Source organism: Coregonus clupeaformis, chromosome 30 (assembly GCF_020615455.1).
Source record: "Coregonus clupeaformis isolate EN_2021a chromosome 30, ASM2061545v1, whole genome shotgun sequence".
Taxonomy (NCBI): domain Eukaryota; kingdom Metazoa; phylum Chordata; class Actinopteri; order Salmoniformes; family Salmonidae; genus Coregonus; species Coregonus clupeaformis.
The window spans coordinates 25,618,343-25,636,764 of record NC_059221.1 but is presented as its reverse complement, the minus strand read 5'-3'; the positions used below and the strand labels follow the sequence as shown (position 1 = coordinate 25,636,764).

Below are 18,422 nucleotides of genomic sequence, written 5' to 3'. Positions count from 1 at the left end.
TTAGCTTTAATTACACTGAACAAAAATACAAACGCAACAATTTCAAAGATTTGACTGAGTTCATATAAGGAAATCATTCAATTGAAATAAATAAATTAGGCCCTAATCTATGGATTTCACATGACTGGGAATACAGATATGCACCTTTAAAAAAAGGTAGGGGCGTGGATCAGAAAACCAATCAGTATCTGGTGTAACCACCATTTGGCTCATGCAGTGCAACACATCTCCTTCGCATAGAGTTAATCAGGCTGTTGATTGTGGCCTGTGGAATGTTGTTTCACTCCACTTCAATGGCTGTGCGAAGTTGCTGGATATTGGCGGGAACTGGAACACGCTGTCGTACACGTCGATCCAGAGCATCCCAAACATGCTCAATGGGTGACATGTCTGGTGAGTTTGCAGGCCATGGAAGCACTGGGACATTTTCAGCTTCCAGGAATTGTGTACAGATCCTTGCGACATGGGGCCGTGCTTTATCATGTTGAAACATGTTGTCATGAATGTCTGTGGAATGCGGTAGGCCACAGTCAAGCGCAGGACACAGAATGAAATGAAAATCTACTTTACTGTATAGTAAAGAAACAAGCAAAACCTCCAACACAGGGAGGAGCAAACCCGCTCACAAACGACACTCGAAACAAGTAACAAACACGCACAACACACAGTGGGAGCGAACAGGTTAAATAGGGAAGAACAAAATACCATAATGGGAAACAGGTGTGCAACACTAGACAACAACCAGATGAACATAGAAACATATATCGGCAGCAGCTAGTATTCCGGTGACGACGAACGCCGAAGCCTGCCCGAACCAGAAGGAAGGGCAGTCTCGGCAGAATCCGTGACAGTACCCCCCCCCCAACGCGCGGCTCCAGCCGTGTGTCGACACCGGCCTCGGGAACGGCCAGGAGGACGCGGCGCGGGGCGAGTCGGATGATTTCGATGAAATTCTCTCAACAAGGAGGGATCGAGGATATCCCTCCTAGGAACGCAGCACCGCTCCTCCGGACCGTACCCCTCCCACTCCACGAGATACTGCAGGCCCCCCATCCGACGCCTCGAATCCAGGATGGAACGGACCGAGTACGCCGGTGCCCCCTCGATGTCTAGTGCGGGCGGAGGAACCTCCCGTATCTCAGATTCCTGGAGTGGACCAGCTACCACCGGCCTGAGGAGAGACACATGGAACGAGGGGTTAATGCGATAGTTAGTAGGAAGCTGTAACCTATAACATACCTTGTTCAATCTCCTCAGGACTTTAAATGGGCCCACAAACCGCCGACCCAGCTTCCGGCAGGGCAGGCGAAGGGGCAGGTTTTGCATACACCGGAGCCTCACTGCGGTAGCGGTCGGCGCTCGCCTTCTGCCACCTGATGGCCCGCTGCAGACGTTCATGTGCAGCGTCCCAGGTCTCCTGCGAGCGCCGAACCCACTCGTCCACCGCAGGTACCTCGATCTGGCTCTGATGCCAAGGTGCCAGGGCCGGCTGATAACCTAACACACACTGGAAAGGAGTGAGGTCAGTTGAGGAGTGGTGGTTGGAGTTTATTGCCATCTCTGCCCAGGGTAGGAAAACCGACCACTCCCCTCGCCGGTCCTGGCAATACGACCTCAGAAACCTACCCACCTCCTGGTTGATTCTCTCCACCTGCTCGTTACTCTCGGGGTGAAAACCTGAGGTAAGGCTAACCGAGATCCCCAACCGTTCCATGAACGCCCTCCAAACCCTTGAGGTGAATTGGGGACCCCGATCAGACACTATATCCTCAGGCACCCCGTAGTGCCGGAAGACGTGTGTAAATAGGGCCTCTGCAGTTTGTAGGGCCGTAGGGAGTCCGGGCAGAGGAAGGAGGCGACAGGACTTAGAAAACCGATCCACAACGACCAGGATGGTTGTGTTCCCTTTTGAGGGAGGAAGATCAGTCATAAAATCCACCGATAGGTGGGACCACGGTCGTTGTGGAACGGGTAGGGGGTGTAATTTCCCTCTGGGCAGGTGTCTAGGAGCCTTACACTGGGCGCACACCGAGCAGGAGGAAACATAAACCCTCACGTCCTTAGCTAAGGTGGGCCACCAGTACTTCCCACTAAGACAGTTCACTGTCCGACCGATGCCAGGATGACCAGTGGAGGGTGACGTGTGAGCCCAATAGATCAAACGATCGCGGACCTCCATCGGTATGTACATACGACCCTCTGGACACTGGGGAGGAGTTTGGTTCGTTACGCAACGCCCGCTCGATGTCCACGTCAACCTCCCATACCACCGGTGCCACCAGACACGATGCCGGAAGTATGGGAGTGGGCTCCACGGAACTCTCCTCCGTGTCATACAGTCGGGACAGGGCGTCTGCCTTAGCGTTCTGGGAGCCTGGCCTGTAAGAAAGGGTGAAAACAAAACGGGTGAGAAACATGGACCACCTTGCCTGGCGAGGGTTTAACCTCTTCGCCGCTCGGATGTACTCCAGATTGCGGTGGTCAGTCAAAATGAGAAAAGGGTGTTTAGCCCCCTCAAGTCAATGTCTCCACGCTTTCAGGGCTTTGAACACAGCCAACAGCTCCCGGTCCCCCACATCATAGTTGCGCTCCGCCGGGCTGAGCTTCTTCGAAAAGAAAGCACAGGGGCGGAGCTTGGGTGGCGTACCCGAGCACTGAGAAAGTACAGCGCCTATCCCAGCCTCGGACGCGTCTACCTCAACCGTGAAGGCCAAGGAGGGATCCGGATGAGCCAGCACTGGAGCAGAGGTAAACAGGTCCTTCAGGTGACTAAAAGCCCTGTGCGCCTCAGCTGACCACCACAGATGCACCGGTCCCCCCTTCAGCAACGAGGTAATGGGAGCCGCTACCTGACCAAAGCCCCGGATAAACCTCCGGTAGTAGTTGGCAAACCCCAAGAATCGCTGCACCTCTTTCACCGTGGTTGGAGTCGGCCAATTACGCACGGCCGAAATGCGGTCACTCTCCATCCTCAACCCAGACGCGGACATGTGGTACCCTAGGAAGGAGATGGACTCCTGAAAGAACAGGCATTTCTCTGCCTTAGCATACAGGTCATGCTCCAACAGTCTTTCAAGTACTTTACGCACCAGGGACACATGCTCGGCCCTTGTAGTGGAGTATATAAGGATGTCATCAATATACACCACTACCCCTTGTCCGTGCAGGTCCCTGAAAATCTCATCCACAAATGATTGGAAAACTGATGGAGCATTCATTAACCCGTATGGCATGACCAGATACTCATAATGTCCAGAGGTGGTACTAAATGCCGTCTTCCACTCATCTCCCTCCCGGATACGCACTAGGTTGTACGCGCTCCTGAGATCCAAATTTTGTGAAGAAGCGTGCCCCATGCAATGATTCCGTCATACTAGCTATCAGGGGTAATGGATAGCTGTACTTGATGGTAATTTGATTTAAGCCACGGTAATCAATGCACGGGCGTAACCCACCATCTTTCTTCTTCACAAAAAAGAAACTAAAGGAGACAGATGAAGTGGATGGCCGAATGTATCCCTGTCTCAGAGATTCGGTGACATATGTCTCCATAGCCGCCCTCTCCTCCTGAGACAAAGGATACACGTGACTCCGGGGAAGTGCAGCTCCTACCTGGAGATTTATCGCGCAATCCCCCGGACGATGGGGTGGTAATTTAGTCGCCCTCTTTTTACTGAAGGCGATAGCCAAATCGGCATACTCGGAAGGAATGTGCATAGTGGAAACCTGGTTTGGACTTTCCACCGTAGTTGCCCCCAAGGATACTCCTAAACACCTCCCTGAACACTGACCGGACCATCCCTTGAGAGCCCTCTGTTGCCATGAAATCGTGGGGTCATGAATGGTTAACCAGGGAAGTCCCAACACCACATGATACGCAGGAGAATCAATCAGATAGAGGCTAATCCTCTCCTCATGACCCCCCTGTGTCCTCATCAGAAGTGGAGCGGAATCCGTGACACGTGTGTTGATGGCGGCGGATGAATGGCACAACATTGGGCCTCAGAATCTCGTCACCGTATCTCTGTGCATTCAAGTTACCATCGATAAAATGCAATTGTGTTCGTTGACCGTAGCTTATACCTGCCCATACCGTAACCCCACCGCCACCATGGGCACTCTGTTCACAACGTTGACATCAGCAAACTTCTCGCCCACACAACGCCATCTGCCCGATACAGTTGAAACCGGGATTCATCCGTGAAGAGCGCACTTCTCCAGCGTGCCAGTGGCCATCAAAGGTGAGCATTTTCCCACTAAAGTCGGTTACGTCGCCGAACTGCAGTCAGGTCAAGACCCTGGTGAGGACGACGAGCACCCAGATGAGCTTCCCTGTGACGGTTTCTGACAGTTTGTGCAGAAATTCTTCGGTTGTGCAAACCCATAGTTTCATCAGCTGTCCGGGTGGCTGGTCGCAGACGATCCCGCAGGTGAAGAAGCTGGATATAGAGGTCCTGGGCTGTGGTAGTGAGGCCTGTTGGACGTATTGCCAAATTCTCTAAAACGACGTTGGAGGCGGCTTATGGTAGAGAAATTAACATTCAATTATCTGGCAACAGCTCTGGTGGACATTCCTGCAGTCAGCATGCCAATTGCACGCTGAAGCAAAACTTGAGACATCTGTGGCATTGTGTTGTGTGACAAAACTGCACATTTTAGAGTGGCCTTTTATTGTCCCCAGAGCAAAGTGCACCTGTGTAATGATCATGCTGTTTAATCAGCTTCTTGATATGCCACACCTGTCAGGTGGATGAATTATCTTGGCAAAGGAGAAATGCTCATTAACAGGGATGTAAACAAATTTGTGCACAAAATTTGAGAGAAATTAAGATTTTTGTGCGTATGGAACATTTCTGGGATCTTTTAAAAAAAACATTTTATTTTATTTAACTTTTATTTCTGCTCATGGAACATGGGACCAACACTTGTTGCGTTTATATTTTTGTTCAGTGTAGTTTAAAACATCAAAATTGTCTCTCAGACTCATTGCAAAATGTGTACATATAAAACTGCACATTTTTCTCTTTGCCCCATGGCAGCAGGTAGCCTAGCGGTTAAGAGCATTGGGAGAGTAACCGAAATGTAGCTGGTTCGAATCCCCGAGCCGACTAGGTGAACAATCTGCCGATGTGCCCTTAAGCAAGGCACTTAGCCCTAATTGCTCCCGAAAGTTGCTCTAGATAAGAGCGCCTGCTAAATGATGTAAATGTAAATGGCCCAACCAATTTCTAGCTATATGCTACTACTGCAGAGGCATGCTAAAAATGAACAGCTGTAATGCATTGCATCCTGTATGACTGTATTAATGAGTCATGAATGCATCCAGAAACTGTTTTTGTCATCTACCCTGCAGTCCCACGTTCTGTGTGTCACAGAAGAGCTAGAGGTCATTTTTCCCTCTCAGTCCTCCTTGTGTGTAACTAGGGCTGTGGTGGTCATGAAATTTCGTCAGCCGGTGATTGTCAAGCAAATAACTGTCGGTCTCACAGTAATTGACCGTTAATTAACATAAACACATTGAGCATCTCCTGGCTTCCACACATAGCCTACAAGCCACTGATGCAGACCTTTGGAACATCTACATTAAAAAAAAGTATAATAAATCCATGTAATATAGCCTACACCTTCACAATAAATCCATTATTTATTTTAGACAGGTCTAAAGAAACATGATATGAAGAAAATGTAGTCTATTTCAGAAGAACAGAATAGCATACTCTGAGTTGTCCTTATGTTAGGTCCTGATGTGGCTATGCCAAATGGCTGTGGGCTACACTAGTTCATTTAGCAGACAAGATTTGCTTAGAATTCCGTGGCATTATTTTATATTATTTTATAGTATGAAGAATACAATTGAACAAAGCGGAATAAAATATAAATATCTTCTCCAAACGATTTGAGGGAGTGAGCACATGCGTTTATTCTGTGTTGAGCGGTTAACAAAGAAACAGGTCCTCCTATATGCTTAATTTAGAGTTATTAATGTAACTTTAGTTGTTCTATAAACGTTGGGCTATATGTTTAGATTTTTAATACATTGTAAGGCTGCGTGATGCGACTCTAATGATGATTTGAAAAAAGTATGGATAAGAGCGTCTGCTAAATGACTAAAATGTAAATGTAAAATGTTATCTTTACAACAGGAGTATAGGCTACCTGGCTGGCATGAAAATGAACCACCGGAAAAGCGTCCTTCATTCGCTATTAAGTGCATAGATGACATGTATTTTTTCCCACTGCCCCTGTTTCGAGACAGGTTCATGATACATACAGTGGCCTTGTGCCCTTGGCCCGGAGTGCTGCGTTGTGCCCTTCTCCCGGAGTGCTGCGTTGTGCCCTTCTCCCTGAGTGCTGCGCGCTCCTAAGCACCTCTCACTCACATGGCTCTCCGTCACGTGATCAGGTCTTTCTCACAGGCTACAAGTGAAGACAGACACCTATGATTCGAAAAAGTGCTGGGCATCATTCACAAGTGATAATATATAATTCACAAGTGATAGGCTAATATTGTCACCCATCAGACTATTCTTGATTGAATCTTGTCTTTACATATACTAAATAATATGTGTGAAATTTGTTTTGATTTAGAATGGACCATTATCATGCACCTGTCTCGAAACAGGGGCAGCGGGAAAAAATACATGTCATCTATGCACTTAATAGCGAATGAAGGACGCTTTTCCGGTGGTTCATTTTCATGCCAGCCAGGTAGCCTATACTACTGTTGTAAAGATAACATTTTACATTGACATTTTAGTCATTTATTAGACGCTCTTATATAATAATATAATATAATATGCCATTTAGCAGACGCTTTTATCCAAAGCGACTTACAGTCATGCGTGCATACATTTTTCGTGTATGGGTGGTCCCGGGGATCGAACCCACTACCTTGGCGTTACAAGCGCCGTGCTCTACCAGCTGAGCTACAGAGGACCAGAGCGACTTACAGTTAGTGAGTGCATACATTATTATTTTATTTTTTCATACTGGCCCCCCGTGGGAATCGAACCCACAACCCTGGCGTTGCAAACGCCATGCTCTACCAACTGAGCTACATCCCTGCCGGCCATTCCCTCCCCTACCCTGGATGACGCTGGGCCAATTGTGCGCCACCCCATGGGTCTCCCGGTGACGGCCGGCTACGTCAGAGCCTGGATTTATAAACAATGTGCTTAATATTAAGAAAGTAGAGAAATAAATATCGTGGCCTAGCCTATAGAAATCTGATGGGATCCTCCTCTTTTTAGTAGAGGCCATCACTCATGGGGCTCTCATGAAGTGTTTGATTAGATTTTCGAACACATTTGCATTGATGTCAGAGTGATTAGAGGGACAATAGAGTGCTGAGTACCAGGCAGTTAGCAAGTTTGGTAGGCTACTAATGACCATCAGCAGCATCAGAGCTTGGAGAAGCCAAATTACCGAGACTAAACGGTCACGTGGAATTTGACTGCCTTCATGACTCCTGACCGCCGGTGTGGCGGTAATACGGTTACCATGACAGCCCTATGTGTAACCCTTTCCCACGTTCTCTCACACAGAGTTAGCTAGGCTCATCACCCCTTTCTCACCCCTCCTCCCCTCTCTCTCCCAGCCTAGACCCTCGTCCTCACCCTCCTCAGTCCTCACCCTTCCTAACCCTCTCTGTGAGAAACCCTCGTCCTCTCACTCCCTCCATCTCCCCTTTCTATTCCGGTCCTCTTAATTGCTGCATCCTGCTACACTGACTTTCCTCTGATTTATAAATAACAACAGGCCAATCTGATCTCAGAGACCAGTCCATTCCAGAATGCTATGTGCACTGTGAGAGGTCCCAGTGTCACTAATACCCCCAGGGGGCCGAGGGCAGAAATTTCACAGGAGAAACACAGAGAGAATGAATCAGTTTGAATTTGTTTTCCCGTGTTTCTCAGGCTCCATCTGATTAGTGTGATATAGAACAGATCATGACCTAAGGGCCTTCACCTCTCACTGACATCCTCACACACACACACACACACACACACACACACACACACACACACCAGCACAAAGCTACAGGAAATTGAATGTGTCTTCATTTTTCCCTCTCTCTCTCTCTTTATTATAAAGACTAGACAGTAAGCAGGGAGGGAGGGATTGGAAGGGAGGAGAAACAGTAAGCAGGGAGAGAGGAAAAGGGTTCCATTTTGGACACATACTGGTCTAAAAGAGCTCCACTTTTACATTTTGCAGACGCTCTTATCCAGAGCGACTTATAGTAGTGAGTGCATACATTTTCATATTTGTTCGTACTGGTCCCCTGTGGGAATCGAACCCACAACCCTGGCGTTGCAAGTGCCATGGTCTGCCAACTGACCCACGTGGGACCCCTTCTAAGTTCTTTCCAATCTACAGACATGGTTCATACTGTCATAATTCCAAACTCAATTTAACAACCATAAACTCTCTCCTGTGTCTGGAACTATCCCTCTGACTCTCTCCTGTATCTGGAACTATCCCTCTGACTCTCTCCTGTGTCTGGAACTATCCCTCTGACTCTCTCCTGTATCTGGAACTATCCCCCTGACTCTCTCCTGTGTCTGGAACTATCCCTCTGACTCTCTATTGTGTCTGGAACTATCCCTCTGACTCTCTCCTGTGTCTGGAACTATCCCTCTGACTCTCTCCTGTATCTCTGGCTCTCTCCTGTGTCTGGAACTATCCCTCTGACTCTCTCCTGTATCTCTGGCTCTCTCCTGTGTCTGAAACTATCCCACTGACTCTCTCCTGTGTCTCTGACTCTCTCCTGTATCTGGAACTATCCCTCTGACTCTCTCCTGTGTCTGGAACTATCCCCCTGACTCTCTCCTATGTCTGGAACTATCCCCCTGACTCTCTCCTGTGTCTGGAACTATCCCTCTGACTCTCTCCTGTGTCTGGAACTATCCCTCTGACTCTCTCCTGTGATTCTGACTCTCTCCTGTGTCTGGAACTATCCTTCTGACTCCCTCCTGAGTCTGAAACTATCCCTCTGACTCTCTCCTGTGTCTGGAACTATCCTTCTGACTCTCTCCTTAGTCTGGAACTATCCCTCTGACTCTCTCCTGTGATTCTGACTCTCTCCTGTGTCTGGAACTATCCTTCTGACTCCCTCCTGAGTCTGAAACTATCCCTCTGACTCTCTCCTGTGTTTCTGACTCTCTCCTGTGTCTGGAACTATCCTTCTGACTCTCTCCTGTGTCTGGAACTATCCCTCTGACTCTCTCCTGTGTCTGGAACTATCCCTCTGACTCTCTCCTGTGTCTGGAACTACCCCTCTGACTCTCTCCTGTATCTGGAACTATCCCTCTGACTCTCTCCTGTGTCTGGAACTACCCCTCTGACTCTCTCCTGTATCTGGAACTATCCCTCTGACTCTCTCCTGTGTCTCTGACTCTCTCCTGTATCTGGAACTATCCCTCTGACTCTCTCCTGTGTCTCTGACTCTCTCCTGTATCTGGAACTATCCATCTGACTCTCTCCTGTGTCTCTGACTCTCTCCTGTATCTGGAACTATCCCTCTGACTCTCTCCTGTGTATCTGACTCTCTCCTGTATCTGGAACTATCTCCCTGACTCTCTCCTGTGTCTCTGACTCTCTCCTGTGTCTGGAACTATCCTTCCAACTCTCTCCTGTGTCTGGAACTATCCATCTGACTCTCTCCTGTGTCTGGAACTATCCTTCTGACTCTTTCCTGTATCTCTGGCTCTCTCCTGTGTCTGGAACTATCCCCCTGACTCACTCCTGTGTCTCTGACTCTCTCCTGTATCTTATCCAGAGCGACTTATAGTAGTGAGTGCATACATTTTCATATTTGTTCGTACTGGTCCCCTGTGGGAATCGAACCCACAACCCTGGCGTTGCAAGTGCCATGGTCTGCCAACTGACCCACGTGGGACCCCTTCTAAGTTCTTTCCAATCTACAGACATGGTTCATACTGTCATAATTCCAAACTCAATTTAACAACCATAAACTCTCTCCTGTGTCTGGAACTATCCCTCTGACTCTCTCCTGTATCTGGAACTATCCCTCTGACTCTCTCCTGTGTCTGGAACTATCCCTCTGACTCTCTCCTGTATCTGGAACTATCCCCCTGACTCTCTCCTGTGTCTGGAACTATCCCTCTGACTCTCTATTGTGTCTGGAACTATCCCTCTGACTCTCTCCTGTGTCTGGAACTATCCCTCTGACTCTCTCCTGTATCTCTGGCTCTCTCCTGTGTCTGGAACTATCCCTCTGACTCTCTCCTGTATCTCTGGCTCTCTCCTGTGTCTGGAACTATCCCACTGACTCTCTCCTGTGTCTCTGACTCTCTCCTGTATCTGGAACTATCCCTCTGACTCTCTCCTGTGTCTGGAACTATCCCCCCGACTCTCTCCTATGTCTGGAACTATCCCCCTGACTCTCTCCTGTGTCTGGAACTATCCCTCTGACTCTCTCCTGTGTCTGGAACTATCCCTCTGACTCTCTCCTGTGATTCTGACTCTCTCCTGTGTCTGGAACTATCCTTCTGACTCCCTCCTGAGTCTGAAACTATCCCTCTGACTCTCTCCTGTGTCTGGAACTATCCTTCTGACTCTCTCCTTAGTCTGGAACTATCCCTCTGACTCTCTCCTGTGATTCTGACTCTCTCCTGTGTCTGGAACTATCCTTCTGACTCCCTCCTGAGTCTGAAACTATCCCTCTGACTCTCTCCTGTGTTTCTGACTCTCTCCTGTGTCTGGAACTATCCTTCTGACTCTCTCCTGTGTCTGGAACTATCCCTCTGACTCTCTCCTGTGTCTGGAACTATCCCTCTGACTCTCTCCTGTGTCTGGAACTACCCCTCTGACTCTCTCCTGTATCTGGAACTATCCCTCTGACTCTCTCCTGTGTCTGGAACTACCCCTCTGACTCTCTCCTGTATCTGGAACTATCCCTCTGACTCTCTCCTGTGTCTCTGACTCTCTCCTGTATCTGGAACTATCCCTCTGACTCTCTCCTGTGTCTCTGACTCTCTCCTGTATCTGGAACTATCCATCTGACTCTCTCCTGTGTCTCTGACTCTCTCCTGTATCTGGAACTATCCCTCTGACTCTCTCCTGTGTATCTGACTCTCTCCTGTATCTGGAACTATCTCCCTGACTCTCTCCTGTGTCTCTGACTCTCTCCTGTGTCTGGAACTATCCTTCCAACTCTCTCCTGTGTCTGGAACTATCCATCTGACTCTCTCCTGTGTCTGGAACTATCCTTCTGACTCTTTCCTGTATCTCTGGCTCTCTCCTGTGTCTGGAACTATCCCCCTGACTCACTCCTGTGTCTCTGACTCTCTCCTGTATCTGGACCTATCCCTCTGACTCTCTCCTGTGTCTGGAACTATCCCTCTGACTCTCTCCTGTGTCTGGAACTACCCCCCTGACTCTCTCCTGTGTCTGGAACTATCCCCCTGACTCTCTTCTGTGTCTCTGACTCTCCTGTGTCTGGAACTATCCTCCTGACTCTCTCCTGTGTCTGGAACTATCCCTCTGACTCTCTCCTGTATCTGGAACTATCTCTCTGACTCTCTCCTGTATCTGGAACTATCCCTCTGACTCTCTCCGGTGTCTGGAACTATCCCTCTGACTCTCTCCTGTATCTGGAACTATCCCTCTGACTCTCTTCTGTGTCTCTGACTCTCTCCTGTATCTGGAATTATCCCCTTGACTCTCTCCTGTGTCTCTGACTCTCTCCTGTGTCTGGAACTATCCGCCTGACTCTCTCCTGTGTCTCTGACTCTCTCCTGTATCTGGAACTATCCCTCTGACTATCTCCGGTGTCTGGAACTATCCCTCTGACTCTCTCCTGTATCTGGAACTATCCCTCTGACTCTCTCCTGTGTCTCTGACTCTCTCCTGTGTCTGGAACTATCCATCTGACTCTCTCCTGTGTCTGGAACTATCCTTCTGACTCTTTCCTGTATCTCTGGCTCTCTCCTGTGTCTGGAACTATCCCCCTGACTCACTCCTGTGTCTCTGACTCTCTCCTGTATCTGGACCTATCCCTCTGACTCTCTCCTGTGTCTGGAACTATCCCTCTGACTCTCTCCTGTGTCTGGAACTATCCCTCTGACTCTCTCCTGTGTCTGGAACTACCCCCCTGACTCTCTCCTGTGTCTGGAACTATCCCCCTGACTCTCTTCTGTGTCTCTGACTCTCCTGTGTCTGGAACTATCCTCCTGACTCTCTCCTGTGTCTGGAACTATCCCTCTGACTCTCTCCTGTATCTGGAACTATCTCTCTGACTCTCTCCTGTATCTGGAACTATCCCTCTGACTCTCTCCGGTGTCTGGAACTATCCCTCTGACTCTCTCCTGTATCTGGAACTATCCCTCTGACTCTCTTCTGTGTCTCTGACTCTCTCCTGTATCTGGAATTATCCCCTTGACTCTCTCCTGTGTCTCTGACTCTCTCCTGTGTCTGGAACTATCCGCCTGACTCTCTCCTGTGTCTCTGACTCTCTCCTGTATCTGGAACTATCCCTCTGACTATCTCCGGTGTCTGGAACTATCCCTCTGACTCTCTCCTGTATCTGGAACTATCCCTCTGACTCTCTCCTGTGTCTCTGACTCTCTCCTGTGTCTGGAATTATCCCCTTGACTCTCTCCTATGTCTCTGACTCTCTCCTGTGTCTGGAACTATCCCCCTGACTCTCTCCTGTGTCTCTGACTCTCTCCTGTATCTGGAACTATCCCTCTGACTATCTCCGGTGTCTGGAACTATCCCTCTGACTCTCTCCTGTATCTGGAACTATCCCTCTGACTCTCTCCTGTGTCTCTGACTCTCTCCTGTATCTGGAACTATCCTTCTGACTCTCTCCTGTATCTGGAACTATCCCTCTGACTCTCTCCTGTGTCTCTGACTCTCTCCTGTATCTGGAACTATCCTTCTGACTCTCTCCTGTATCTGGAACTATCCCTCTGACTCTCTCCTGTGTCTGGAACTATCCCTCTGACTCTCCCCTGTGTCAGGAACTATCCCTCTGACTATCTCCGGTGTCTGGAACTATCCCTCTGACTCTCTCCTGTATCTGGAACTATCCCTCTGACTCTCTCCTGTGTCTCTGACTCTCTCCTGTGTCTGGAACTATCCCTCTGACTCTCTCCTGTGTCTGGAACTATCCTCCTGACTCTCTCCTGTGTCTGGAACTATCCCTCTGACTCTCCCCTGTGTCAGGAACTATCCCTCTGACTCTCTCCTGTGTCTCTGACTCTCTCCTGTGTCTGGAACTATCCCTCTGACTCTCTCCTGTGTCTGGAACTATCCTCCTGACTCTCTCCTGTGTCTCTGACTCTCTCCTGTATCTGGAACTATCCCTCTGACTCTCTCCTGTGTCTCTGACTCTCTCCTGTATCTGGAACTATCCCTCTGACTCTCTCCTGTGTCTCTGACTCTCTCCTGTGTCTGGAACTATCCCTCTGACTCTCTCCTGTGTCTGGAACTATCCCTCTGACTCTCTCCTGTGTCTGGAACTATCCTCCTGACTCTCTCCTGTGTCTGGAACTATCCCTCTGACTCTCTCCTGTGTCTGGAACTATCCCTCTGACTCTCTCGTGGAGCTCTCCTCTTCTATTACTTACTGTTAATTGGCATGGGACTGATGAGGCTCTGAAGCGCTAAAGTCATTCTCCTCTCTCTCTCTCTTTTCTCATCTCTCTCTACAGTGACCCCAAGTTGGACAGACGTAGATATTCATCAGGGAACATCTCTACCACTCTGGAGATGCTGCCAGGCCTGGAGGGTTTTGAACAGGAGCCATACGGCAAGGTAAAGTCTACATTTACATTTAGTGATAGGTTGGGTCAATCCATGTCCTAACCTTACCGCTGGTCTATCTATCTCCATGGGCCAAGAAGGTATCATAGGCCCCAGGTACGATGCAACTCATAGGTTTGGGTTTAGTGCAGATGATACGTAGCTAGTAGTCCTAGATGATATTCCAGGCGGGTGTCCCCCAAAGCGTATGGAGGAGATAGTTTGTCCCAAACACTCTATTCCCCATACAGTGCACTACTTTTGACCAGAGGCTATAGTGCACTATGTAGGGAATAGGGTGCCATTTGGGATGTAACATTTCATTTAATTTACATTTCAGTCATTTAGCGGACACTCTTATCCAGAGCGACTTACATGAGCAATTAGGGTTAAGTGCCTTCCTTAAGGGCACATCGACAGATTTTTCACCTAGTCGGCTCGGGGATTAGAACCAGCAACCTTTCGGTTACTGGCACAACGCTCTTACCCACTAAGCTACCTGCCGCCCTACAGGAACCATAGGAACCCCCCTTATACTCAGTGGTGTAAAGTACTTAAAATACTTGAAAGTACTACTTAAGTAGTTTTTTGGGGTATATGTACTTTACTATTAATATTTTTGACAACTTTTACTTTTACTTCACTACATTCCTAAAGAAAATGATGTACTTTTTAACTACATACATTTTCCCTGACACCCAAAAGCACTTGTTACATTTTGAATGCTTAGCAGGACAGGAAAATCGTCCAATTTATCAAGAGAACATCCCTGGTCATCCCTACTACCTCTGATATGGTGGACTCACTAAACACATGCTTCGTTCGTAAATGATGTCTGAGAGTTGGAGTGTGACCCTGGCTATCCGTAAATTTAAATAAAAAACTAGAAAATGCTTTGCTTAATATAAGGAATTTGAAATGATTTATACTTGTACTTTTGATACTTAAGTATATTTTAGCAATTACAATTACTTTTGATACTTAAAGGGGAATGGAAACACTACGATTTACAATGCCAGCTAACTGTAATTGTAAATCGCCATATTGTCATGGTTGCGTCACTGGCAGGAGAGAACATTATGGAACTCCCAAAAATGGCAGAATTTACCAAGAATAGCTCAGAGCCTGAGAATTAGTTTATAACAGAGGATGAAATAACGTTAGTTAGGGAGCCAATAAACATACTGAAGCCGTTCACGTTTGAGCCGATCGTTGCCCCCAGATCAGAAAGTTCGTTCTCGTAGCAGTAACACGTATGCTGCCTGAAACACCTCAGCTAAGAGGGTCGGCGTAGCGGTGACACAAACTGGTGTGAGTGCGGATGCTGCCAGATAATGACCAGAGAGCACGTGTGTGTGTGTTGTAGAGAGATGGTGGCGATACAGTACAAAATCCCTGTATTACATCCAGTCAGAGGTTCCCGTCAGTCTGTCTGGATGGCGACGTATTGGACGCGTCACTAATGCTTATGAAGGACTTCCTGGCAGAAGAGGTTTCTCGACCAGCCGGTATGCAAGTTAAATAATTGCTTGAAGTTAACATCAGTAGTGGGTAGGTGCTCAATATATATAATCAGTATCCTATAACGATGTTTATCACCAGCGCTGTTTGGCGCCATGGTAACACATTTACCTTTTGATTAGACTACCGCAGTTCGAGTCACAGACAGCATCATGATTCATGAAATCTCATTCTAACCAATACGGGGGGCGTGCTCATTATAAATACATTGTGATTTAGTTTCGTGTCAGACGAACTTTTCTTATGATTTTGCTTGCAGAGCACACAGGCTGGCAGCTTATCGCCAGTTCACACTATGGGCACAAGGGAGAATTGGACAAGGTGTACATTTTAACATTTAACATTTTAGTCATTTTAGCAGACGCTCTTATCCAGAGCGACTTACAGTTAGTGAGTGCATACATTTTTCATACTGGCCCCCCGTGGGAATCGAACCTACAACCCTGGCGTTGCAAGCACCATGCTCTACCAAGTGAGCTAACATCCCTGCGTGTCTTGCTTCTTCCTTAAGGCACGCATACCCAGAAGCAATAGGCATTTACATAGGGTTTGAGTTTGAATAGAACCAGTTCATTTAGTAAATCTAGCCTGCTGTAATTTGTTTTAAGACAGACCTAATGCCTGCGCCTTATGTAAAAAATTTTTATTAGTTAGCTTGTCCACTATAACAACAGGTTCAAGTGTAACTAGATAAACTTGCTTTGAAGATAAAACTACTTTCAACACGCACTTGTCCCTGTTGCTAGAGTAGTGACTTCAATTAGCTTTGGCTGCCATCTATTGGAAAGGAATGGTAACTACACTGGGGAGCTTGTTGGCAGAGTCAAAGGAGACTTCAATAATATGTGCCATTTAGCAGACGCCTTTATCCAAAGCGACCTGGCTACATGGTAGTGGAAACAGAGAAACAGGATTACAAAAATACATAGTCAATTACAGGGTAATTAAGTTATTTTCTACAAGTTCCAATGAAACAAGAAGAGGATTCACATGAAAGGCTTGTGATCGCAGGTCTTTGCCTCATGCACAAGATCAATAGACAAACAACAGCAGCATACCTTAAAGGGGCAATCAGCAGATGCTCCATCCATTTTTGCACTTATAAATTAATGATATGTAACTATTGATTCTTGAAGAATCTAACTTATAAATGCCTCGTGAGCATCCAAAATATGTTACAGGAACTATAAAAATGTCACATGACTCAGACAGTTAGTGAATACACAGCAAACAATCAATCAATCAAATGTATTTTACAAAACCCTTTTTACATCAAAATAATAACCACAGTGGTTATAGAGGGTGCAACAGTTCAACACCGCAGGAGCAAATGTCAGTTGGCTTTTCATGGCTGAGCATTCATAGGTCGAGACAGCAGGTCCGGGACAAGGTAGCACGTTCGTTGAAACTGTTTTTTTGTTTGTTTTTTTTATCAGTGGAAAAACAATTCCACTCCGATTCCCTTTATGGACGTGTGTATCTTTGAATTCGCTGTTGAATGGCCTGCTCTTTCTCCATTTTCGGAACACCAGCCCGTTCCCCCAAAGTGACTGCCACTGTCTCTCTTTGGGCGCTCAGCGGAGTCCGCTGGGATGATCCTTAGAGCCAGATAGAAGTTACACAAATCATAGTTGTGATTTTACTATAATATATATGACATGTATGACAGTACCACTGGCTTCCCGATGGCCACCAGCTGTTTCCTCACACCTTTGGCAATGTGCCACAGGTCATTCTCATGCCAGATATCAGCATGTGAGTCCCTAAAGTACAGCCTCACACTTGGATGCCTGTCAGTGGCCAGGGTTTCAATACTGCATCCATGGGCCTGTTAGTAATAATGATTATATTATTATCCTAAAAAGGTAACCATGTCCTCTTCATACACCCACTTACATCCCTTAGGCTAGCTAGAAAATATAGGTTAGGCGATAGCTTACCTCAACGTGTTGCAGGCATCTCTCTAATCCCTCCGTCTCCAACCAGTAGCTGTTCTTCACTTCGGTCACATGCCCAGTCTCCTGGGCGAGGATCAGGTGGGAAGCAGAGTCTCCAGATACGATCAGTGGACCGTCACCAATTTGTAGCCAGAATGGCCTCCGTGTAAAGAGGTCCACATGTGGTTAACATTTTAGTCATTTAGCAGACGCTCTTATCCAGAGCGACTTACAGGAGCAATTAGGTTTAAGTGCCTTGCTCAAGGGCAACATCAACAGATTTGTCACCTAGTCGGCTCAGGGATTAGAACCAGCGACCTTTCGGTTACTGGCACAACGCTCTTAACCACTAAAGCTACCTGTTAACCTCTGGCACAATGTAGATGCGCTGTTGGTTTTGCGAACTGTCACAGCGACATGGACACCAGGCTGAGGAGGTGACATGTTTCCACAAATATGGAGCGTGAGCCGCCAGTAAGGGAGACCGCTGATGGCACCAACAGATTCCCTGCAAACAACTTTCCCACTCTGGTCTGGGACTCCCACTTCCTCCCGTGGCCCATAACACACTGTCTCCATGGTGATGGCAAAACCATTTATTTTTCAGGGATGAACTGATGACACCTGGCTCATGGCAGACACTGAACAACTCCTTCAGCTTGCTATCAAAGACAAATGTATTTCGGATCTTGCACACACTCTTCCATAGTACATCTCGGCTCGCGCTGTGATGATTATGATTCTGAGCTCTCAGAGTTAAGTTCTTCACTGATCTCACTCTCCGTCAGCTCCATCCGTGGCAGATGGGGGCAGGACTCGGTTGTAACACTGATGGTCGTGAGCGCAATCTAGCCGGGCCCCGAGCTCTTTAGTGATGGTCCCGGTGGACCTCTTCTCCAGCGCAGCACAGGAACACTCTGGCACCCAGGGGTCCGTTTGGCTAACCGTCTGTACTAACCGTTCTTTCCTGTTGGTAGAAAACAATTAAGGCATCTAATAGGTTATAGTTATATTCAGGAATCACTGCATATACTTTATATTGTCCTATTCATCCTGAAAACAAACAAACGTTTTGTTAAGACAACTGAACCGAAATATAATATTACATGTATAATAATACAAATATATCAGTTGGCATTAACAATCTACCTGTCTACTATGTCAACACACACAGCAAATACAGGGACATTT

The 18,422-nt window shown here is 47.5% G+C and overlaps 1 protein-coding gene across 1 annotated transcript in view; it reads left to right on the top strand.

Moving 5' to 3' along the window:
* The window catches only part of LOC121546591 (CDK5 and ABL1 enzyme substrate 2-like), a 100,034-nt gene that overhangs the window by 44,028 nt on the left and 37,584 nt on the right, over window positions 1-18,422 (top strand). The window contains exon 4 of the mRNA XM_041857835.2: window positions 13,683-13,785. Coding sequence (XP_041713769.1) covers window positions 13,683-13,785 — 103 coding nt within the window. The remainder of the gene's footprint in view (window positions 1-13,682; window positions 13,786-18,422) is intronic.